This window comes from Colossoma macropomum, unplaced genomic scaffold (assembly GCF_904425465.1).
Source record: "Colossoma macropomum unplaced genomic scaffold, Colossoma_macropomum, whole genome shotgun sequence".
Taxonomy (NCBI): Eukaryota; Metazoa; Chordata; class Actinopteri; order Characiformes; family Serrasalmidae; genus Colossoma; species Colossoma macropomum.
The window spans coordinates 41,288,922-41,314,500 of NW_023494793.1; the positions used below are offsets into that span (position 1 = coordinate 41,288,922).

A 25,579-nucleotide genomic window follows, 5' to 3' on the forward strand; every position below is an offset into this window, starting at 1 on the left:
GCTGTGGTGTGTGTGTGTGTGTGTGTGTGTGTGTGTGTGTGTGTGTGTGTGTGTGTGTGTGGGGTACGTCTGGCCTGATAACTAAGCTATCGTAGCTTAGCCAAAACAATACAGTCCCAAACACCACAGATCAGTTTCAGGTTTCTGTCACTCCCAACGCCAGCCACTCAACTTTTACTCTCTCAGACATTAGTTTTTATCACCTACACTGGTCAGTTTTATTATTTATTTTTTTTAATTGGAGAAATAAATAGAAATTGTGCTGAAAAACTGGCAGAAAATGTGTTCGCTGTAGAGAATGTGTTACCTTACTATCACTTAGAAAATCAACAACACAACAAAACATCTACATTCAAAACAAGTTGAAATTTCAGACTCAACTCTCCATATTTATGGCTGCAAATATGGAGAGAAGCTGGTTTGAGCACTTTTGCCTGCAACTGTCACAAAAAAGGCCACAAGATCCTGGTGGGACTGATATTTGATACACAGTATTAAAATTTTTTTAGGTGATCAAGTTTTTGGACAGTCTGCGCTTTAATCTCACAGTCATTGTTATTTTACATTCATTAACCGTATAGTTACTTAAATACTGTACAGTGGCTTTATGAGAATGATAAACTGATTCATTTTAATTGATCAACTCAAGAAAATTAATACTCCACACGAGTTTCTGAGACACACCTCTGACCCTGAAGATTTTCCTGTATTGCTGTCTGCTCTCACTCAGAATACACTGCAAACAGGCTGACTGTACAGTAGAGTTTGGGGCTCTGGTATGTGTAAGAGACGCATGTGTCAGAGTGGACGTCCCACAGGCAGCGACTGGCCAGCGTGACCCCCTCGTGGCCCGTCTTCTGTCCTAAAGCCACCATACACACGAGTTTATACCGCGCAGGGCAGACAGTGTGGACCAGCGTCCGAATCTCCTCACTAAACTCCTGGACCAGCTGGCTTGCTGAGGAAGGGTCATAGGTCACTCTGTCCAGACGAGTGTTCAGGAAATGCTGCAGCAGCTGGAACGCTCTGGAGTTCGGGAAGCGCTCACCAGGCTGGGAACAACCCACTGGCACCTGGATGAAAGGGGGGGAAACTGGAACTAATCTGGGGTCTTTCAGTGGTGAATCTCCCTTTTAGCATTGAAGTTTAGTCCATAATTTAGCTCAGAGTAGTTTAAGGGTTTTATCTCATGATAATTATAGATCTGGCTTGACTCTGACCGATGTTACTACTTGAAGATGCAAAATAAAAAATGGCCAAAATATTCTACAGCAGGTTATGTAATGATTAGGGGTGTGAAAGCGCATTAACTTTTAAGGGTTCAAAGAAAACTTAATGTACACAATTCCAGCCGTATTAATTAAATGGAAAAACATTAAGGCAAAAAACAGAAAGACTGTCCTTTAAAACTATACATTTTTGTAACACTTTATTTGGTGGTCCTTTGTGAATGATTAATAAACTCTTAACAGATGATCAGTAACACATTAACAACATATCAGTGAAGTATCAGTAGTGCAGCATCTGAATACACTGAAGTAAATATCTTGTAGATGTTCTGTTGATACATTACTGACATTAAGTAGATGTGTTGTTAATATGATACTTCCATTACACAAAACCTAACCTTACCAGCCTCAACCTAACACCTAACCCTCACCCTGGCCCTAATCCTAACCCTAAACTTAACCTCAAACCAAAACCTAATCTTAACCGTAACCTCAACCCAACACCTAACCCTCACCCTGGCCCTAATCCTAACCCTAAACTTAACCTCAAACCAAAACCTAATCTTAACCGTAACCTCAACCCAACACCTAACCCTCACCCTGGCCCTAATCCTAACCCTAATCTTAACCTCAACCCAAAACCTAATCTTAACCTTCACCCTCACCCTCACCCTGGCCCTAAACCTAACCCTAATCTTAACCTCAACCCAAAACCTAATCCTAACCTTAACCTCAACCCAACACCTAATCCTAACCCTCCTGTTTCATGAGTCAGTTGAGTGTTTCATCTAAAAAGGACTCCTCAAAATAAAGTGTCATTTAATTTTTTTATAGAATATAAAAATATAGATTTGTAAATATTTATTGAGCAGCTTTCTCAAATAAAGTAGTTTGAGTTGAAACGTTATGAAGTGAACAACATTGATTATCTCGTAAGAAGACACATGTCGAGGTCTTTGATATTAGACGGTAAGCAAACAGTCAGTTCTCGTACTTGGCGTGTTGGATGGGCAGCCGTGAAGACTGAGGAGACTCTGACAAGGGCCAGATTGTTATGGCCAGGCGACTGGGTCGAATCGTCTCTGAAACGGCAAGGCTTGTAGAGTTCTACTGGTCAGCAGTGGAAAATACTTACTGACAGTCAGCCGAAGAGGAACAAACCGATGACGGTGTTCGGTGCCCAGGGTTTATCGATATGTGAGGGCAGCGAAGCCTTTTCTGTCTGCACTGAACCGACGAAGGGGCCACACAAAAATGTTTAATGATGGTTACTGGAGGAATGTGTCACTACACACTCTGCGTATGGGGCTGTGTAGCTGCACACCTGTCAGAGCGCCCATACTCAGCCCTGTCCGCCATCTAAAGTGCCTACAATGGGCACGCAAGCATCAGAACTGGACCTTGGAGCGATGGAAAAACGTGAAGAGTCCACGGTGTTGCCCAGGTCTCCCAGATCACAATGCGATTCAGCATGTGTGGGATGGGCTGGAACAGTGAATCCAATCTGCGGTGGCTCCACCTCATTACTTACAGGATCTGCTGATAGTGTCTTGGTGCCGGACACCACAGAACACTATAAGAGGTGTTGTAGAGTCCTGACCACAGCAGGTTGGAGCTATTTTGGTGGCATGCAGAGGACCAACAGCATATTATGTTCATAATGTTTTGGCTCATTGGTGTTACGCTAAGGTAGAGCATGGCCTGCCCTCTCTGAAGAACTGAGACACGGCCCTCTATCACCTAGGAAACTGGAGACTTGGACTCTCGTTCTTCTGGGTTTTGGACTCCCATTGACCGCTGAGGAAAGCTCAGCCTTTAGAAATATGTACCCTCATTTCCAGATGTTTGGAGTTCCATAACTCGGTGAAGGAAAGATGAATCTGAAAGCTTTACTAGATGACCAGTATGTTGCTTAAAGGAAGTTTTGTCACATTTTTGTAAGTGTATAATGGAATTTGAACTGTGCACTAAACAGGAAAATAAAAGCTAATTGGCTTCATTGCGCTATTCTTTACACTATAAATGACTTTCAGGAAAAATGAAAGATATTACACAAATTTTACGAGAGTATGGTGAGCCCTGTCAGCAAAGCAAATGCACAGAATAATTAAATGTCAGTCCAATTAGGTCTACAGCTGAACCAACTGGACTGGAACTGGTCTTGACCTTGATTTACAAGCAGTTGAGGACTTGATTATTTGGTGTAGGTCTGAACGTTACCTGTTCGTGGATGATGGTCACAGGTTTTCTCATGGAAGATAAGACTCCTCTTTTTGCGGCAAGTTTTGCAGCAGCTCGTTCCTGCAGTGGCGAAGAAAACGAGACTTTTCACCAAACTGTTTCAGCGAACCAGAACCAGAGGTGAGTCATAAATATCATACTCTGAGTCATTAGTAGCATGTCCTCGTGCTAAATAATGATGTCCATTCCCTCGTAGCTCTACCCTGCTGCTGTACAGGTAGAGTAGGCATGTGTTTCTAATAAAGTGGCCATTGAGTGGAAGTACAAAGTAGGGGTTTCTAATAAAGTGGCCAGTGAGTGGAAGTACAAAGTAGGGGTTTCTAATAAAGTGGCAAGTGAGTGGAAGTACAAGGTAGGGGTTTCTAATAAAGTGGCCAGTGAGTGGAAGTACAAGGTAGGTGTTTCCAATAAAGTGGCCAGTGAGTGGAAGTACAAGGTAGGTGTTTGTAATAAATTGACCAGTGAGTGGAAGTACATGGTAGGGGTTTCCAATAAAGTGACCAGTTAGTGGAAGTAAAAGGTAGGTGTTTGTAATAAATTGACCAGTGAGTGGAAGTACGTGGTAGGGGTTTCCAATAAAGTGGCCAGTGAGTGGAAGTACACGGTAGGGGTTTCTAATAAATTGACCAGTGAGTGGAAGTACATGGAAGGTGTTTCTAATAAAGTGGCCAGTGAGTGGAAGTACAACGTAGGGATTTCTAATAAAGTGGCCAGTGAGTGGAAGTACGTGGTAGGGGTTTCCAATAAAGCGGCCAGTGAGTGGAAGTACACGGTAGGGGTTTCTAATAAAGTGGACGGGCTGTGTATAGTTCAGGGTGAAACTCTCCATCAGAATTCTACTTTATCCACAGACTTTGTTTCCTAAACAGGTCTTTATTTCGTATGTAGTATAAAATCCACGGTTTCTACATGGTCTCACCTTCAGTCCTTTAGAGAACATCTGAGCGGTCACTAGGCCTTTCAGGCTGATGTAGGTCCGGTCCAGAGTCTGACTGGGCCTTTGGATTGGCCGTGAGAGCCTGCGCCCAGTTACAGAAGCTGCCCAGCTGACCTGAGAGCCAAACACAGGCTTAAGCCTAATCTTGGACTAAATTATCCTTTTCATATAAGGGGGATCAGTTGTGAAAATCCATTTTAACGCTCCTTCACAGCTCAGCTAATGAAGGTTGAGTGTCAAAAAGTGCAAAGAGACAAAGGTAAACGAGACCTCTGGTAAACCCAAAGTGGTATTCTATACACTTACAAAAAAGATGGTTCTTCAAGGGTTCTAAAGGGATCTTCAGATTGATGTAGAATGTGCTATAGATGGTCCTTTATAAAACCTTTTTGAAAATGGTTCTCAATAGCACCAAAAAGAGTTCTTAAGTTGTGACAAACTTGATGTTGTAACAGTAGAAGAACCTTTTTTGGTGCTATATAGAAAAAAAAACTATATAGAACCACATACAACACATTCTCCATCAATCTGAAGAAGTGTCCATAGTTCTACATTTTCTTTAATAAAGAACCCTTAAAGAACCTTCTGTTTTAAGGGGTTAGAGTATAAAATAACATACAACCCCATTTTCGGAAAAGTTGTGTAAAATGCAGTATTAACAAGAATCTGTGGTGAGTTCATCCTCTCGAACCTTCTTTCCAGCGTTTTCACTGACCAGTTTAATTGGATTTTGCAAATATTTGTGGCGGCTGATAAACTCACCTGTTACCAGTTCACCTGCTTATTGTGGAATGTTTCAAAATGGTGTAACTTGAATGTTCTATAAACTTTTCACTCTAATTTTGCACCGTCCCATTTTTTTTTTTTTGAGTGTTGTAGGCACCATATTAAAAATCTGCTATATTAAAAATATGATCTAACTGGTCAGCCAAAATATTAAAAGTGATTTCTTTGTACTTTTGTCAGGTTCATTTAAATAAACGTTCAAGAGAATTAACTATTCACAGATTCTTGTTATTGCATTTTACAAAATGTCCCAATTTTTCCAGAAATGAGGTTTGATAGTTACACTTTATACAGTTTCTTAAAAAATGATGAATTACGGAATGCATGTTCATATGAAAAGCATTAGTAAGCAGCATTTTGTACTCTTGCAGTCACCTCTTTTATTTGCTGGTTGCCCCCATCTTGTTCTTTCTCAAAGGTCTTCATGCTGCCTTTCTGCTCCATCTTTCTTCCTCAGCACTTTTCCACACAGTCAGCCTTAGTGAGGTTTTTGGATAAGATCAAGTGCAGCAGATGCATGTAAGGTTGCTACATGTAAGGTTGTCTAACTGCAGTGTTTGGTACATGTTTATCATTTAAAGAAAAAAAAACATTTTCTATTGCTGGAGAACCACAGTCTTGTTTTTTTTCTCTAACACAACTGATACAAAATAAGAGAACAATACATTGTGCAGTGCTAGAGCTAAAAGCCACTTTAGCCAATTTTTCATTAGAACGCACAGGAGTTATTTTAATATTTGTACAAGTTTATACAGTGACTGTTCTTTTTCTAGAGCAGTGGTTCTCACCTCTGGTCCTTAAGGCCCACTGTCCTGCACTGTTTAGTGTTTTCCCTGCTCACAACACACCTGATGCAACTAATCAGCTCATTATCAGCCTATTATTGAGTTAAAGTGGGAGTGTTAAAGCAGGAAAAGCACTAAAATGTGCAGGGCTGTGGGCCTCCAGGACCAGGGCTGAGAAACACTGTCCTAAAGAATACAGTAGGTAAACCAAATGCACTACGAAGCTAAAGTTGGTTTCTTATTTGAAGCTCAGATATTACTTATTCCCCAATTACAAACAAACACAGCACTGCTGATTGCATTTGTAAGAGCATTAGTAGAGTCTTACCTATGGAGCTGGGTCTGTAGCTGTCAGCTAGTGCTACTTCTACTAATAACCATCTCTTCATGGTCTGGAACACAAGGTTCCTGTTGCTCTTTCCACAGCAACCTTCCCTGCTGCACTCCTATAAATGATATTTGTGAGGTACAGTTCACTCCTCCAAACTGCCCAACATGTTCCTACCTGCCTCACAATCACATCCGACTCCAGAGAAGGTTCATTGTCGCTGTTCAAATGGCTCAGCTTGGCAGAGAACAAAGTTATTAAATGTTTATTAGTCAGCCAAGTCATTCAGAGTGATCAGAGCTTGGAACCCCCTCTGCTTTGAGTCAGCTCTTCAGTGTTATCATAAGTAGGCCACTCACTCAATCTCCTGGCTCTCTCCTGAATAGATGGCATTCTTGTAGCTCAAACTGCATTCTGACAGCAAACACTGACTTAGTGCTCGTTTACAGCAGTTGAAAAAGTACAGAGAAATTAATACTGATTTCTGCATAACTCAGTGTGTGAGATGTAAACAGAGTGGTTTGGTGTGAAATGGTTCAGAGGTCTTTACAGTGGTGGTGATAGGAACCAGGGGTCGCCATGACTACAACACAAATATAGACATTTTATTTACTATCCAAAACCACCAGTGAACCTACAGGAGTCTTCTGAGTTAATATGGAATGTTGATGATGGTAAAATTGTGGGAAATCTGAAAAAAAAAAGTTTTTTGGGGGACTATTTTGCCTCACACATTCCTGCATGTATCCCTCCACCCTGTGCTTTGAAAGAAATAAAACATACATTTCAGACCAAAGCCGTGTAAAACTATCGTAAAACAGTGTCTCAGGCAAAAGGCAGGGTGTATATAACCATTTCATTTAATAACTTTCTGTGAGGGAGCTTTTAGAGGTGGACGTCTGGTTCCTATCACCACCACTGTGAATAATTCAGACTCTGTAAGTTTCTCTAGAACAGAGCGTTTCACACCAAACCACTCTGAATGACTCTGTTCACATCTTAAACATTTAATTATGCAAAAAGTTTGAAAAGGTTTCCCTTACTGCTCACCTGCTTGTTATTTTTTAGTAATAACAAGCAGGTATGGTCCTATAGATATGAATTTGCATAGTTGCAGGCAAGTTCATTTTATGTTAATAAAACTGGATGGTTTAATAAAAACTGCAAATAAAATGTGCAGAAACTTGGTTTGGTGAAAACAAAACAAAGCAAAACATCCCACTGCTTTTCATATTTGAAAAGATGATTTTGAAGGTCTAAATGAAACATCAAAAGTATGCTTTTTTTCTTGGAAATGTAATTATGAGTATAAATATTCAATTTCAGTAATACTAAAGTAAAGACCTGTACTTAAAGGTGCAGTGTGCAAGATTTAGTGGCTTCTAGCGATGGGGCTGCAGATTGCAACCAAGTGAATACTCCTCCCATTCCGAGTGTGTAGTCGAACTTAAGCCGTAGCTGTACGTTTTTTGCTTCTTTGATGACAAGGATTCACCCCCCCCCCTGCTTTTTCTTGTGCTAAATAATAAGTATGATCCTCCATTTGTCAAAATTTGGGTTCTCAAACGTCTCACAACACAAAATGGTCAGCCAGCACCGGCCACAACCACTGATTCTTCTCTTTCTACTCTGTTAGTAATAAAGGTTCTGTGCAGGAACATTTTTCATCTGTCAAGGTACAAACAGTGTAAATGTTCCCAACAGTGCAACAGTGGTTTTAAGGTCCAATGTTGAACCGTAAATAAGTTTATTCAGGTGAAAAGTTCGTATTTGTACCTTTTCATGACGGAATGTTTTAAAACAGAACAGTAAAATAAAAAGCCTGGAGACGAGACGGGGTGTGTGGAGTGGAATACAACTCCAATGGATTATGGTTCAGTTTTGTTCCCTGACTAAAAGTACTGAAATGTACCCTTGAGGGTCCCACCCCAGTGACAAGAGGGGCACTGCCCCAGTGAGTTTAGTACCTTTATTTCTGAGAGTGTACGTCTTCCAACCAGTACCGTAGGGCCACCAAATTTAAGCTGCTGCTTCAAAGGCAGTGTTTGATTTGTCCATTCGGGGTTATTGTAGAAACATTACGGCCTCTGTTCGAATAGGACCCGCTCCCTATATAGATATTATAGGCTCATTCTAAGGTAACAAAAACGATTCTTGTTTTTTTTCTATTAATTTTAGCCTGTTTGACCCTAAGCTGCACTACAGTGCCCAGCATGCAATGCAACATAATGTGTGCTCTGACCCCCTTCCACCAACATCCTTCTAGGGCCAGTGGTTACTTTTAAAAAGGTTTTATAGTGATCTGTAGCTAATGTAGTCTATTGTTTGATATAAAACAATTTATTTTTATTGTAAATAATTTTTGAATTCAGTGCCTATTTTGCTGTTGTAGTTTTAGCATATATTGAATAAACAATGGCCAGTTGGGGTCACGGCAAAACGTTAAGAAAAAAGAATAACACAGCTGGCCCACGGACTTGAGATTTTTTAATATGGCCCTTGTAATGGTTGAGTTTGACACCCCTGCCCTAAATCTTACACACAGCACCCTTAATACTGAAGTACAGATCCTCCAGAATATCATAGTACAGTATAGGAAAAATTACAGTCCCTGAAATCTTCTTCACCAGTGCTCGTCTGTTTTTTAGAGTAAAACCTAAAACTTCCATGTACTGTAAAAATGATGACACACAAAATCCACATCAAAATTTTGAATGCTTTATTCAGAATAAGATATCAAGACTTCTGTGTCTCATCTGTGCTACGCTGATCTTGTACACAACCATCTACATAAACATCAGTTTTACAGCTGCCACAGGTTTCCACTGTAAACTTCATATACAGTAGAAGGCTGAGTTTTACAAGACGACAGAAGCACAGACAGCCACTGCTGTCTTTACTGCACGATTACTGCAGAGAAAAGTGGTGCGAAATACTATTTAATGCAGAAATAAACGTCCATATATCAAAATGTGATTCAGATAAGGAGGGTATAAATTCTATAAAAATATAACAACATGTTTCCAAGTATAGAGATTGCATAAATAAATGTTCCTTGATAACAAACCAATAACCACAAATTGACTACAGTTTATGATTTGACGTGATCAACACTGTAATAAACTATTATTGCTGTTTACTAACCTGTTTTCCTTTTGAGCTCATATACTTTTATCTCATGCGGCTTTGGGACACAAGGTACACAGACATCTATAAACATACAAATTAAGGCCACAGGTGAATACTGTCCACTCTAAGTCCTTTACCTCGTCATTTAATGATTGGCTCAGGCTAATAAAACTGTATGTTGTGAAAGAATCCCTCTAAGGTCACTCTGGCTGTTCATACGTACCACAGTCAACTCCTCCATCTGTGAATATCAGTTTTGATCAAAGAAAGATGCTGAATGTCATTCAATCATTTAGGGTTTGTGTATTTCCTTATCAGACTACAGAGCCCTAATGGTTTTATCTGCAATCATCACAAACAAACACAACTACAAAATGAGCCAAAACATTACAGCACATTCTTAGTGGTGATAATACTTGAGAAGTAAGTGAAGTGAGCAAATATACAACCATAACCAGCTGTTGCTATTTATCAGAGCATGGATTAATGTAATAATTGTAATCATGTGACAGAAATAGCATCCGAATCTCAGAACTGCTGGATAGTTATCTGTAAAAACTGCTTGAATTAAATGAATCTTAATGTAGTGTGACTGGCATATTTTAAGAACCAGTTAAATCTGCTGAAACATATCGCTGCTGTTGGAACAAAACCTCTTATCTCCATTTTTGTTGTTTTTCAGTTTTTGACATGATTTGAAAATACCTTTTGCTCTATACATTGCATGTAAATTTCATGACTTGGAAAAAGTCTGGTTCCATTGACTTACACTAAAAATCAAGTATGTTTTTTCCTTCTCCTGTAAAAGTTACCATTTCTGAGATATGAAGTTTTATTCCGACAACAGCAATAATAAAAGAAAAAGAAAAAAAAAAAAAGAGAGCAGCAAAGCCAAGATAGCTCTCTCTCATCTACTCATATCTCACATCCTAGTTCATCTTCTGCAGCACCTTCCGTACTTCCTCTGGACTGTAGCCCCAAGGACCCTTGCCTCCCTGGACAGTAGAGAGAAATTAACAGAGTCTGAGAAACTGGAGACTTTCCCGGCGTCTCCATATAGGCATAATGTTCTTACATTAAACACTAAACAGCATATTATTTCAATATGTACTACACAGTCGAGTCACATTATTATGACCACCAGCTAATATCCAGAGTGACCGCCGTGTGCAGCACGGACAGCAGCCAGACAGGCTGGGAGTGACTCAATAAGGTCCTGGTAGGTTGTCACAGGTATGTGGAGCCATGCTGACTGCAGTGCATCCCACAGCTGCTGGAGGAAGCGTGGGGGAGGATCCATAGAGCGAACACGACGATCGGGGTGGTCCCACAGATGCTCAGTTGGGTTCAAGTGTGGGGAATTGGGGGGCCAGGGTAGTACTCGGAAGTCATGGTCATGCTCTTCCAACCAATGTCGGACATTTCTAGCCGTGTGACACGTCACGTTGTCTTGCTGGAAGATCCCTTCTGCCCCAGGGAAGACAATCAGCATGTATGGGTGTACGTGATCTGCAAGGATGGATTCACACCCAAATCAGTCGAGAGTGCCTTCCACATGGATGAGTGGGCCCAGAGAACGCCACAAAAACATTCTCCAGACCATAACGCTGCCACCACCAGCTCGTAGACATGAAGTGGTCGTAATAATGTGACTCGACTGTGTATATTCTCACATTACACACTATGTACTATATTCTTACATTATTCATTATATTACCCTATAAACAAAACAGCATTATGTTCCGACAGAAAACAGTTTACTTCTGGCTGGATAACTCGGGTACAAGAGAATTTTATGCTAATTCAGAGACTTATTTAACAATATATTGTCTTCTGTTGGTATTTATTGTAAATTGTGCCATAAATTGAGCTGCTTACATGCTGACTGGACATCCAGCCAGAAGTATAGCCAAACATTCTGATTTGGTCTACTATATATTTTTATTTTAAACACTAAATAATATATTCTACACTGTACATTGCATATGATTTTCCTACATTAAGCACTAAACAGTATATTCTTACATTATACACTATCTAATAACATTCTTACATTATACACTATGTACCATATTTTTACACTGTACACTATATACTACAATCTTACATTATATGCTGCATACTATATTCTTACACTATACACTATGTATTGCAGCCTTGCACTATGCACTGTATTCTTATAACATACACTACATACTAAAATCTTTCATTGGATTATTCTTATACTATACTTTTCACTATCAAGTGCTTGGATTTTTGTGGAGTTGTGTAGAGCCAAATGCTAATGTTTTGCACTAAATGGAAATTACCATGCGGGACCTCACGTGACTGAATCGCCCCTGAATAGCCTCCATACTGACAACATCTGATTAAAAATGTTGTAACGTTTTTGCCCATTTATGTTGGCTATTTTGAATATATCAAACTGCAACTTCCTCCAATGGCTCCTCTTCTTCCACCAACGATGCCAACCTGCAGCTGCTTAATGCAAACAATATGTAACACAACAAGTTTTTCTCCTTCTAGTATATTGTTTGGGTACTAAACTAAAAGTACAGACGTACTCGATTTGAAACACAGATTTTATCTAATGTTTGACAGCTTGTACAGTCAACAAGCCCACAATGACAAAAGGCCTGTTGAGTCTGCCTTTGACCCACTTTTTCTGTCATGCTTCTTGTCCCAGACACAAAAGCCTACGTCCACGTGAGGAACTCTGAATTACAGATACACGGATAGATGGACAGACAGATTGGCAGACAGTGACTTCACAGTTTACACCTGTGCAAAATTAAAAAGGTGAGTGAAACTCTTATTGTTGCAATAACACTAAGCATAAATACCTCTAAAACATATATATATATATGAATGATACACAACCCCATTCCCAAAAAAGTTGGGATGCTGTGCAATATGTAAATAAAAAAAATGCAATGATGTGCAAATTATTAACCCTATAGTTCATTGAAAATAGTACAAAGACAACAAATCAAATGTTGAAACTGAGATAAATATATGCCCATTTTGAATTTGATGCCAACAGCATGTTCCAACAAAAGGCTGGTAAAGTTGTGTAATGCTAGAAAAAAAACATCTGGGGGTTAACTGGCAACAGGTCAGTAACGTGATTGGGTATAAAAAGAGCATCTCAGAGAGGCGGAGTCTTTCAGAAGTAAAGATGAGGAGGGGTTCACCACTCTGTGAAAGACTGCACAATAAAATAGTGCAATAATTCAAGAATAATGTTTCTCAACATAAAACAGCAAAGAACTTTTGCTTTTCATCATCTACACTACATAATATCATTAAAAGATTCAGAGAATCTGGAGGAATCTCTGTATGCAAGGGATGAGGCTAAAAACCAGTATTTCCTGGCCGTGATCTTTGGTCCCTCAGGTGGCACTGCAATAAAAACAGACATGATTCTGTAGAGGAAATCACTGCATGGGCTCAGAAACACTTCTGAAAACCACTGTCTGTGAAAACAGTTCGTCGCTGTATCCACAAATGCAAGTTAAAACTCTTAGATGCAAAGAAAAAACCATATATAAACAGGGTCCAGAAATGCTGCCACCTTCCCTTATTTAAAATGGACTGAGGTGAAGTGGAAAAGTGTTCTGCGGTCTGACAAATCAACATTTGAATTTTTTTTTGGAAATCATGGACACTGTGTCCTTCAGGCTAAAGAACAATCAGCTTGTTATCAGTGCACAGTTCAAAAGCCAGTATTCATGATGGTATAGGGGGGCATTAGTGCACATGGCATGGGAGACGTGCACATCTGTGAAGGCACCATTAATGCTGAATGATATATACGTTTTGGCAACATATGCTGCCATCCAGACAACGTCTTTTTCAGGGAAGGCCTTGATTATTTCAGCAAGACAATGCCAAACCACATTCTGCCTGTATTACAGCAGCATTGCTCCATAATAAGAGTCCGGGTGCTAAACTGACCTGCCTGCAGTCCAGACCTGTCACTCACTGAAAACATGGCGCATTCAACATTTGACATTTGATTTGTTGTCTTTGTACTATTTTCAATTAAATACTGGTTTTTGGCCTTGTCCCTTGCATATAGAGATTTTTCTCAACTTCAACGTTTGATATGTTGTCTTTGTACTATTTTAAATGAAATGTGGGGTTTAAATGATTTGCACATCATTGCATTTTGTTTTTATTTACATTTTGCACAGCGTCCCAACTTTTTTGGAAATTGTTTTATATATATATACATATATATACATATACATATACATACATATATATATATATATATATATATATATATATATATATATATATATATATATATATATAAAACATAGTTCCCCAACTGAAATGGAAGTACATATAATCAGTGTGAAAGCCTGTAAATCTGTATCTTTTGTATTTGTGCACTGGAGTTAGAGGAGGTGTGTGATAAAGTACACAGTGTTCCAGCCGAGGGCAAAGTTTAACCAGTGCCAGTATTACCTTCAGCCACCATCTGAGCCTTAACTCCACTGCTACCACAAAAAGCCAACAGCAGTTTCATTCAGAATGTAGAAGTAACTGGACGGATTTCGGCTCCAATTTGAGAAGTGCTCACCTTGTAGATGACCTTTCCCCCCTGAAGAACGTACAGTCGCTCAGGCAGAGCTCCGTAGCGGCTGGCTGTGACGTCACTCATCTCGTCCACTACCACAGGACACAGCGGGTTTTCTTTAATCAGGGACTTTGCTGCGGTCAGTCTCTCCTGCAGGCTCCTGTGCTGGTTGATGTCCACATTGTTGGCAAAGGCCCAGCCGTCTATGGAAAGATCAGTCAGTATCTAAAGGTGTAAATCTCTAAACTCACAGAAATTCAATTAGATTACAATTCTATTCCACCACAGTTTGGTTTGGCACACTTCAGAATTTTTTAACAAACACACTGAAAACATAAATGTGGCTGGAGAAACTATTTACACAGTCGTGAAATGTAGATGATAAAAATAATACACCAAGCTTTTTTATTGTGTTTGCAAAATTGAATTAGCTTAAATTAGTGCATACGTTATTGAACATTATTGTAATCTATCAGAATTGACATTAAGCCTAAATAGGCCCAAAAAGGCCAAACTAGGTAGGGTTTTTACATCAAACTCTACAAAGTGATAATTCTAAAAATAGCAATCAACACATCAACACACTGCCCTGTTCTGGTGCACTTGTGGGTCATATAATCGTGTTTAGCATCTCCATCTGGAAGAGTGAATGATTCACTAAACTGTCGTTAGCTACAGCTACAAGTTTTACCATAGAAAGAGGATCCCTCAGTGGGATTATTACTACTTATAGCAGCTCTATCTGCTTTTGAGAGCTGGAAAACAGAAGAAATGCAAGTAAAATCCACTGCAAACTTGGGCACATTTGACACGACATCCTCAAACACAAGATTTTACCGTTAATCCTAATGTTTTGTCTTCTCTTATGTTGGTATTTACACAATACATTACATATAACATTCTTGCATTAAACAATAAATAGTATATTCCTACATTATGTACTATGTTCTAATATTCATACATTATATTCTATGTACTACATTCTTACAGTGCTGTGAAAAAGTATTTGCCCTCACCTGATTTCTTCTATTTTTGCTATTTAGTCACATTTAAATGTTTCAGATCATCCAACTAATTTTAATGAGATAAGTAAGTGATAAGTGATAAGTAATTGAGTAAACACAAAACGCAGCTTTTAAATGATCATTCCATTTATTGAAGATTCATTCAAAACCTGCAGCACCTATGTGAAAAAGTATTTGCACCCCTAAAAGTAATAAATGGTTGTGCCGCCCTCGGCAGAAACGACTGCAATCAAACGTTTGCAAAAACATGCGATGAGTCTTTTACGTTGCTGTGGAGGAATTCTGGCGCACTCCTCTTTGCAGAGTTATTCTAATTCGGCTATGTTGGACGGTTTTCAAGCATGAACTATCAATTTAAGGCTAAAACTAAGCCAAAAAGGTAGTGTTTTTTTATAGATTTAGGGGGGAATCAGTGCTAACCCTGTTTAAATGGGTCACTGGTGGTGATCAATGAGTGAAAATCGCAGAAACAAATTTGTGAATTTGATGAGGCAGAACCCAACAACTGCTAGACTCATATTTCCTAGGCATGAATGAAGCCAAGCCTAGACTACAGTGCAATATCAAGAGACTGACTATTGAAAATTGTCAGTATAGACTAGTGGTCACCCACACAGCTCCTGGAGATGTGCCTTCCTGAAGCGTTCACTTCCAACCCTGACTGAACACTGGATCTGGCATGTTAGAAGGCAGATCTCCAGGAGCAGGATTAGTGACCACTAGTCCAGCTTAATCATGCACTAGGAACCTAACCTTGACCAACATCTGACTGTTATTGATTAACTTTCTGTCCTGGACTACAAACTGAGGTCTCTAAACCTGCGAGGTTTACCTGTGGCGTGCGCTTCAGCGATGTAGATCACGAGGAAATCGGCCACATCACCAAAGTCCCTGACAAGCTGCTTGAACTCGTCAAGTTTGAAAAGAAACGGTGGTCAGGTGCAGCTTCCGAAGCTCAGGACGAGTGGACGATTACCTTCAGAATCAAGGCCAGAGCGTAAATGATGTGAAGAGTCAGTGAATGAGTGAAGGAATAAGTGCATGAGGAAATGAATGAGAGAGCAAATGCGGGAGAACAGGAACAAATGAGTGAGGAGGTAGTGAATGAATGAATGAGTGAGGAAAAAGACTGAGTGAAAGGGTTGAAGAGGGAATTAAGGGAACAAGCCAATGAAAAAGTGAGGGAAGGAGTGAGGGAGTTAGTGGGTGATTTGAATAATGATGTAAATGGATGAGTGAGAAAGGCAATAAGTGAGTGAAAGAAGCAAAGAACAGAGTTAATGAGTGAGTGAGTGACTGAGTGAGTGAAGCGAAGGTGTGAGGTAATGACAGAGTGAATCAGTGAAGAAGATGGATGAACGAGGTGCAGGAGGGAGTCAGTGAGGAAGAAAGGAAGTGAACAATTGAGGGAAGGAGGGAGCGAGAAAATAAAGCAAACAAGGCAGATAATGACGAGCATGCAAACGAAAAAGTGAGGGAAAGAGTGAATGAGTGAGGGAGTTAGGTGAAGAATAACTGAGTGAATGGATGAGTGGTGAAAAAGGAATAAATGAGTGACAGAAGCAAACGAGAGGTTTAATGAGTAAGCAAGGGAGTAAATGAGTGAAGGTAGAAGAGAGAGAGGGAGTGAATAAGTTCAAATAAAATATGAATTAACTAAACGTAAGGGGCATCATGCACACTTAAGAAAGATGGTTGCATGATTAATGGATTCTGAGCATCATGAAAGGGTTCTTCTATTGTTACAGGCTTGACATTATAACAAAAGAAGACCCCTTTTTGGTGCTACATAGAACCCTTTTCAAAAAGGTTCTAAATATAACCCCATTTCCAAAAAAGTTGGGACGCTGTGCAAAATGTGAATAAAAACAAAATGCAATCATGTGCAAATCATTTAAACCCCACATTTCTTTGAAAATAGTACAAAGACAACATATCAAATGTTGAAGTTGAGAAAAATCTCTGTATGCAAGGGACAAGGCCAAAAACCAGTATTTGCTGGCTGTGATCTTTGGGCCCTCAGGCATCACTGCATTAAAAATAGACATGATTCTGTAGTGGAAATCACTGCATGGGCTCAGAAGCACTTCTGAAAACCAGTGTCTTCTGAAAAACAGTTTGTCGCTCCATCCACAAATGCTCATTAAAACTCTAAAACGCAAAAAAGAAACCAAACATAAACAAGACCTAAAAACGCTGCCACCTTCTCTGGGCCCGAGCTCATTTAAAATGGACTGAGGGAAGTGGAAAAGTGTTCTGTGTTCTGACGGATCAACATTTGAAATTCTTTTTGAAAATCATGGACACTGTGTCCTACAGGCTAAAGACCCCTCAGCTTGTTATCAGTGCACAGTTTAAAAGCCAGTATTCATGATGGTATAGGGGTGCATTAGTGCACATGGCATGGGTGACGTGCACATCTGTGAAGGCAGCATTAATGCTGAATGATATATACAGGTTTTGGCAACATATGCTGCCATCCAGACGACGTCTTTTTCAGGGAAGGCCTTGATTATTTCAGCAAGACAATGTAAAACCACATTCTGCATGTATTACAGCAGCATGGCTCTGTATTAAAAGAGTCCAGACGCTAAACTGGCCTGCCGGCAATCCAGATCTGTCACCACTGAAAACAATTGGCACATTATGAAATGAAAAATACTACAAAAGAGACCCAGAACTGATGAACAGCTGAAATCCTGTATCAAACATGAACGGGAAAACATTTCACTTTCAGAACTACAGCAGTGTCTCCTCAGTTCCCAAACACTTACAGAGTGTTGGTAAAAGAAGAGGTGATGAAACACAGTGGTAAACAGGCCCCCGTCCCAACTTTTTTGGAATGTGTTGTTGGTGTTAAATTCAAAATGGGCACATATTTTTTAAAAAACAATAACATTTCTCTGTTTCAACATTTGATATGTTGTCTTTGTAGTATTTTCCTTTAAAAATCTGGTTTACATTATTTGCACATCATTGCATTCTGTTTTTATTTACATTCTGCACAGCGTCCCAACATTTTTGGAAATGGGGTTATAGAACCAACCACAGCACATTCTCCATCAATCTGAAGAACCAAAACAAAGAACCCTTTAATCATGCAAAGGGTTCTTTGAGTGTTCATGGTTCTATATAGAATCATTTTCTTCAGTAAAGAACCCTTGAAGAACCATGCTTTTTTGGGTGGATCTAAAACAGACCTGAATATATTGCTATAAGCAGCTATAACTATCCAAGCATTAAATGTCCAAGAGAAACAGCCATGTACACCTGTACACTTTAAAAAAAGATGATTCTTCAAGGGTTCTTTAGTAAATGCAATGAGTCTATCTAGAACCATGAGTTCTATATAGAATCATTTCATGCTTAAATGGTTCTTTGAAATTGTTCATCAGATTGTTGGAGAATGTGCTGTGCATTTTTCCTTTATAGAACCTTTTTTTAGCACCAAAAAGGGTTCTGCTACTGTGCTTTTGTTTTGATGTCAAGCTGCATAGAACCATTTTCAAAAATCTGAAGAACCATTGCACCATACAAAGCATGAAATGGTTCTACATAGAACTCACAGTTCTAAATATAACCACTGTCTTTACTGAAGAACCCTTAAAGAACCATCCCTGTGAGACATTTAGTGCACTATTTGATGTGACTCGTGTAGTGCACTACCTAGGGAGTATGGTGCATTTTGAGACACAGCCATAATTGCTAAGTTCTTTTGTTGCTTACCACGGATAAACTGATGGACGCTGGTCCTGCCCCCCTCCAGGGTGATTAAGGGGCAGTCCGGAGCCCGATGGCCCACAAAAGCGGAATCCCCAAAACAGCTCCAGCAGCCCCGCAGAACGGCATCCAGGAAGCGCGGTGTGGTGAAGGACGGAGCCCAGTCCTCGTAGCGGAAGCGCGGGTTGAGGCTCATGGTGCTCCGCTCCCCCAGCCGGAGCATGATCCTCCGGGCCAGAGCGGGGCTCAGCACGGACAGCAGGTTCAGCGCACAGAACTGGACCAGCAGCAGCAGCAGCATAAAAACAGAGCTGACATACACGCCCAGCCTGCGGAGAGCGAAACTCACAGAGAGCCACATCGCCTCAGACAGCGACGCCGACAGACGCTCGGACAAGAAGCCAGTCTGTCTGTCTGTCCGTCTGCCAGGAAACTGTCCGGTCACTCCTAAAACTTTGTTGTTGTTGTGACGTCGTTTATGGTTTCTGCTTCTCCATTGAAGTTTACGCGCATACCGCCATCTAGTGGGCTGCGACGGAATCGAGATCCACTTAAAGAGCACATAGGCTGCATTTCCATTGCGTTTTATTAATGAACACTATTGTTATCCGATTTGTGCTCTTCTTCTGTTTCTTCTTCTTGTAGACAGCTTTTTGATCGGATCTGTGAAAAATCGTTAAATAACAATTTTCCCTTTGGAATGAATGGGGTGCAAAAGTATGTACACCCTGCTTATACCACTTTGATACAAGTCCATTAGAAACACCCAGTTAAGCATGTGGGATATAATAGCAACCACCAGCAACCACCTAGCCAACCCCCTTGAAATTACCTGGGATAGCATAGCAACTGCCTAGCAACCACCTGGGATACCATAGTAACAACCTAGCAAAACCTGAACAACCACCTGGAATACCATAGCAACAAACTAGCAACATCCTAGCAGTCATCAGGAATACCATAGCAACCGGTTAGCAACACCTTAGCAACCACTTGGGATACCATAGCAACCACCTAGCAACCACTCGGGATACCATAGCAATCACATAACGACATCTTAGCAATGCTGGGGATACCATAGCAACTACCTAGCAACACCATAGCAACCACCTGGGATACTATAGCAATTATCTAGCAACACCCTAGCAACCACTTGGGATACCATAGCAACCACCTGGCAACCACTTGGGATACCATAGCATTCACATAGCAACGTCTTAGCCACCGCTAGGGATACCATAGCAACCACCTGGGATGCCATAGCAACCATCTAGCAACTACATGGAATGCAATAGCAACCACCTAGCAACACTGTAACAACCACTTGAGATACCATAGCAACCATCTAGCAACACCCTAGCAACCACTTGGGATGCCTTAGCAACTGCCTAGCAACATATTAGCAAGCTGAAGCTGTGCAATCACTCTGCATTTTCTTCAGGAAATGTACTTTTCTAGTTTTATTTGTCCACTTATGACATTTGAATGGGTTTATGTACCAGAGAGTCATACTTTATTTTTACATGACCGACTGTGTTTTTGTTACCGTGCCTTTCATACTGACCTCTGCTCTGATTGGCTGCTCTCTTTTGTGTCTTATTCAAAAAGCAGTCCAAGCTGAGACACTCTTTATAACTTCAGAGAGAATGGATGAGTTAAACTGCTGTAGGCTGAATATGTGGACAAGTATGTTGGTTTTCATGACATCATGGAAACAATTATGTATAATTAGCATAATTAAACTAGTTAAACTTAAATCTTTAAGGTATAAACTAAGTCATTCAGGGTGGTGTGATGTAAATGCTGTTCTAGAGAAGCTTACAGAGTCAGAATGATTCACAGCAGTGGTATTTTTTAAATATATGCAGGACAGGCAAAACAGCCCCCGAGGGAAGTGAATTTACCTAATCTAGATTTACTGTGTTTACCATTCTCAGCATTTCATATAAAAACTCAGGACGAACATGTAGGTTCACTGGTGGTTTTGGATAGTAGTTCCTATCACTACCACTGTAAAGAAATCTGAGAACTGCCACTCAGTGATGTCCTCTGGGTTTGTCAAACACTAGAGGGCACTCCTGAGCGTGTCCGAAATTAATGGGTTAATATGGAACATTTGAGCAAAATCAAGTTTGTAAATGCATAAACATTTTACTTAGAATGAATTCATTTCCTGAACATAGAACAGCATAAAACATTTTAACACCATTGTTATATTTTTGAGCGCTTTTTGAGCTCCAGTTATATGACTTTATAACAGCGCCTCATGTACATTCATGACGCCAGTGAGGGTAAATTGCTTTTCTCAGCCAGTCGGCTGCTCTATGGCCAAACAATAGCAGTAAGGCTGACCAATCAGCACTCAGTAGCAGTAAGGCTAACCACTCAGCACTCAGTAGCAGTAATACCAACCAATCAGCACTCAGCAGCAGTAATGCCAACCAATCAGCACTCAGTAGCACTAATACTAGCCAATCAGCTCTCAGTAGCAGTAATACCAATCAACCAACACTTAGGAGCAGTAATGATAACCAATCAGCACTGAGTAGCACTAATACCAACCAATCAGCACTCAGGAGCACTAATACTAACCAATAAGCACTCAGTAGCAGTAATGATAACCAATCAGCACTCAGTAGCAGTAGGGCTAACCAATCAGCACTCAGTAGCAGTAATACCAACCAATCAGCACTTAGTAGCAGTAATACCAACCGATCTGCACTCAGTAGTACTAATGCTAATCAATCAGCACTCAGTAGCAGTAATGACAACCAATCAGCACTCAGTAGCACTAATGACAACCAATCAGCTCTCAGTAGCAGTAATGACAACCAAACAGCACTCAGTAGCACTAATACTAACCAATCAGCACTTAGTAGCAGTAATGATAACCAATCAGTACTCAGTAGCAGGAATACTAACCAATCTGCACTCAGTAGTACTAATACTAACCAATCAGCACTTAGTAGCAGTAATGATAACCAATCAGTACTCAGTAGCAGGAATACTAACCAATCTGCACTCAGTAGCACTAATACTAACCAATCAGCACTTAGTAGCAGTAATGATAACCAATCAGTACTCAGTAGCAGTAATGATAACCAATCAGTACTCAGTAGCAGTAATACTAACCAATCTGCACTCAGTAGCACTAATACTAACCAATCAGCACTTAGTAGCAGTAATGATAACCAATCAGCACTTAGTAGCACTAATACTAACCAATCAGTACTCAGTAGCGGTAATACTAACCAATCTGCACTCAGTAGCACTAATACTAACCAATCAGTACTCAGTAGCAGTAAAACTAGCCTCTCTACTTCAAAAAAAAGTCTACTTTAAATCTACTAAAATTAGGAAGGTTCTGGACAAATGGCTAGAAACTATTTTAACTTTATGGTTTTAGCCGTTTAGCCCCACTCACTCACATTCACTTAGGACTCGCCCGCGGGCGCCCTCTATAGGTAACGTTGATATAACGGGAGTAATATTAGTGGCCGGCTCTTTAAACCGGCTCTGATCAACCACTCTCAATTACACTGCTGCGCCCCTCGCGCAGGATCGCGCTCTCACTCCAAATTCAAAATTCAACGGAAACCTAACGGATCAGCGCCCGCCGGAGCCCACCGCCATTCGCTGAACCGCTACTGCTGAGGAAAAGATTAGTTATTTAAGGTATAATTTTCGGATATTCACAGTTGTTTGTCCTGAGACTTGATAACAGACGTTAACGAGTCATCAAAAACTTTAAGTCTGATAAGTTAATGTAAAGACTTCGTTAACAGCTGATTGTAGTTTGACCGAGCAACATAAACGGCAGGTCGTCCTTGGTGAAATTAGCCAGCTGGGCTATCTGAGGTTATACTGAGGTAAAGCTGTGAAGTTAAAACTGATGGGTAAGTTTTTCTTTTTATGTAGGCGTCTGAAGCAGAGCGAGGTAATAACAATTGAATCTCAGGTGGATGTAGTGATAAATTTACTAACCTAACTATCAATAAATGAGTTAACTCATATCTTCTGGGAGAGCTGGGATAGCTAAGCTAGGTTAGCTAGCTCATATTTACGCACTTTAAAAAAGAATATGGTTCATCAAGGGTTCGTTATTAACCTCTTATTCTCCAGGGTATATTTTGGTTTTTTTCTTCTGAATTTACATGACCAAATCATAAGGCAAATTATTCAGTAACAGCATGAAATGAATGTCCATTTGTATTTTATTTATTTCTATTTTTTTTGTAAAAGCTCCCCTCAAATTAACAGAAAATGTGTTGTATGATCATAAACATATTGCTATATGATTACAATTTACTGCTGAAAGCCAAAAATCTGAGACGCTCTTTGTATTATTTTATAAAAATAATTTTTACAGAGCAGATCACTGAAGAGACGCCGTCTGTTTATAGTTTATAGCCCAGATTTGTGGAAAAATGGGTCGACTTTCAGTAGAAAAAAAAAATGAGTTCAACTTCTTTTATTATAGGGGTTTAAAATTACATCACCCATCTATTTGACTGGAAAGAAGACAGTTACAGCTCTCATACGATCCCCACCTTTTGAGTGTAGCTTATGAAATATGAAAATTGTGAAGAATATGACGAAGTGCGTTTTGGAACCACCGGTGGTCCCAAGGAGCTGAAGAGGTTTTAAGTATCTATAGTATGATATTAAGTATCTATACTATGATATACTTCTATATCATGGTGCTTTGGCCACGTCACTAACTGGATGGGACAAAACCTTCTGCAGTTGAGTGGAGATAAAACAGATTATTTTATTGGGGAATAGCATTGAGAGGCACAGATTAGCTGCCTGTCTGGATAGGAGAGCCCTAAAATCTAAAGTCCTAGCACGTAACCTTGGTGTTCTAATGGATTCTGATCTCAGTTTTAGCAGTCGTGTCAAAGCAGTTATCAAATCAGCTTTTTATCACCTTAAAGATCAGAGATTTTCTGACTAAAGCAGACCTGCAGAAACACATCCGTGCCTTTATTTCTAGTAGGATTGATCACTGTAATGGTCTCCTAACTGGACTCCCCAAAAAAGACAATCAAACTGCTTCAGCTGATTCAGAATGCAGTTGCCGGAGTCTCACTAGGAGTAAAAGAAAGAACACATTGGCCCCCCCATTCTTAAATCCTTACACTGGCTACCAGTCTGATACAGAATAGACTTTAAGATACTATTACTGGTCTATAAATGTCTTAATGGTGCAGGAACAGCGTATTTATCTGATCTGCTGCAGCGATATGAGCCCAGCAGATCTCTCAGATCATTAGTAACGAGTCAGTCCTGCTGAAGGTAAAGACTAAACATGGAGAAGCAGCGTTTAGGTACTGTGTAGTTCTTAAGTGGAACCAGTTGACAGAGAGCATTAGAAGAGCCCTTACACTGGACACTTTTAAATCTAGGCTTAAAACATTCTTATTTGAGTAGCTTTCAGTTTCGTTTTAAAACACTCTTAGCACTACTGCACTTCTCTCCTGTAACGGCACTTAATTATCCTAATTTAATTTTTAAATCTATTGTTTTAATCATGTTTGTTTGTATGTTTAATTTCTGTTTTACATTTATTCATTTTAATTTAAATGATCTTTGTATTTTCTCAGCTATAAAGCACTTTAAATGACCACAATATATGAAAGGTGCTATATAAATAAACTTGCCTTGGCTTTCGTATATAGAACCATTTCATGCTTAAATGGCTCTTTGCATTGTGAAATGGTTATTGAATGTGCTGTATATGGTTTTATATAGAACCTTTTCGATAAGGGTTCTAAATAGCACCAAAAAAGGTTCTTCTATCCCTACAAGCTTGACATTGTATCAATAGCAGAACCCTTTTTGGTGCTATATGGACCTGTTTTTGAAACGGTTCTGTATAGAACCATCTACAGCATGTTCTCCATCAATCTAAAGAATCCTTTCATGATGCAGAGAACCCTTTAATCATGCAAAGGGTAAACTAAACTAACCTGGACTAAAGAACCCTTGAAGAACCGTCACTTTAGGTGTGATACTCTATATGTTTAAAGGTGTCCAGGCAGCCCTTCTAATTACTGAATTCAACTACTTTAATTAAGGTGCACCCATTGTTGACACCCTTACACAGCTTGTATAATCTCCACAGAAACGCACTGACCAGTAGAATAGAATGGGATGCTGTGGAACAGCTGCACACGAGCCAAAGGTCACCATGCCAAATGCTAAGTGTGGGCTAGAGGGATTTAAAGCCTCTCAGAATTGGGCTGTGGAGTAGTGGAACAGTGGGGTGATGGATCTCCATCTAGTACCTTTGGGATGAGTTGGAGTGATCCAGAACAGATCATCCAACATCAGTACCTGACCTCACTAATGCTCAATCAAATCCTCACAGCAGTGTTTCAATATCTAGTGTAAAGCCTTCCCAGAAGAGTCGAGACTGTTACTGCAGAAAAGGAGGACAAAAGGCCTATTAATACCCTTCATTTCAGAAGAAACACTGGATGAGGTATTTGCAAACTTTTGGACATACACTGATCAGGCATAACATTATGACCACCTCCTTGTTTTTACGCTCATTGTCCATTTCAGCTCCACTTACTATATAGGTGCACTTTGTAGTTCTACAGTTACAGACTGTAGTCCATCTGTTTCTCTGCATACTTTGTTAGCCCTCTTTTACCCTGTTCTTCAGTGGTCAGGACCCCCATGGACCCTCACAGAGCAGGTACTATTTGGGTGGTGGATCATTCTTAGCACTGCAGTAACACTGACGTGGTGGTGGTGTGTTAGTGTGTGTTCTGCTGGTCTGAGTGGCCTGTGACCACTGATG

At 40.0% G+C, this 25,579-nt stretch overlaps 2 protein-coding genes across 3 annotated transcripts; both read right to left on the reverse strand.

Annotated features, from left to right (window-relative positions):
• Positions 1-459: 459 nt before the first annotated feature.
• Positions 460-6,804, reverse strand: LOC118813943 (tctex1 domain-containing protein 4-like). Its single transcript, XM_036579571.1, has 5 exons — positions 6,307-6,804; positions 5,569-5,670; positions 4,390-4,521; positions 3,450-3,530; positions 460-1,073 (listed from the first exon to the last, which is right to left on the reverse strand). The coding sequence occupies exons 2-5, from the start codon at positions 5,635-5,637 to the stop codon at positions 723-725; spliced, it is 633 nt and encodes a 210-aa protein (XP_036435464.1). The 5' UTR covers positions 5,638-5,670; positions 6,307-6,804; the 3' UTR covers positions 460-722.
• Positions 6,805-9,008: 2,204 nt separating this feature from the next.
• Positions 9,009-19,196, reverse strand: dio1 (iodothyronine deiodinase 1). Of its 2 annotated transcripts, none has more exons than XM_036579572.1 (4): positions 18,775-19,196; positions 15,881-16,024; positions 14,027-14,226; positions 9,009-10,430 (listed from the first exon to the last, which is right to left on the reverse strand). In XM_036579572.1, exons 1-4 carry the CDS (start codon positions 19,127-19,129, stop codon positions 10,365-10,367), a joined length of 765 nt encoding a protein of 254 aa, XP_036435465.1. In that variant the 5' UTR covers positions 19,130-19,196; the 3' UTR covers positions 9,009-10,364. The 2 variants fall into 2 exon arrangements, with proteins under 2 accessions (XP_036435465.1, XP_036435466.1); XM_036579573.1 differs by lacking the exon at positions 9,009-10,430 and adding an exon at positions 10,437-10,944.
• Positions 19,197-25,579: the final 6,383 nt, after the last annotated feature.

What these genes read in the sequence shown, in the direction of transcription:
- LOC118813943 (XM_036579571.1), bottom strand. Translation starts at nt 5,637, where the DNA reads ATGGAGCAGAAAGGCAGCATGAAGACCTTTGAGAAAGAACAAGATGGG. An exon ending in GCAACCAGCAAATAAAAGAG is followed by an intron (nt 4,522 to 5,568) that starts GTGACTGCAAGA and finishes TTTGGCTCTCAG; the next exon opens with GTCAGCTGGGCAGCTTCTGT. An exon ending in TGACCATCATCCACGAACAG is followed by an intron (nt 1,074 to 3,449) that starts GTAACGTTCAGA and finishes CCTTTCATCCAG; the next exon opens with GTGCCAGTGGGTTGTTCCCA.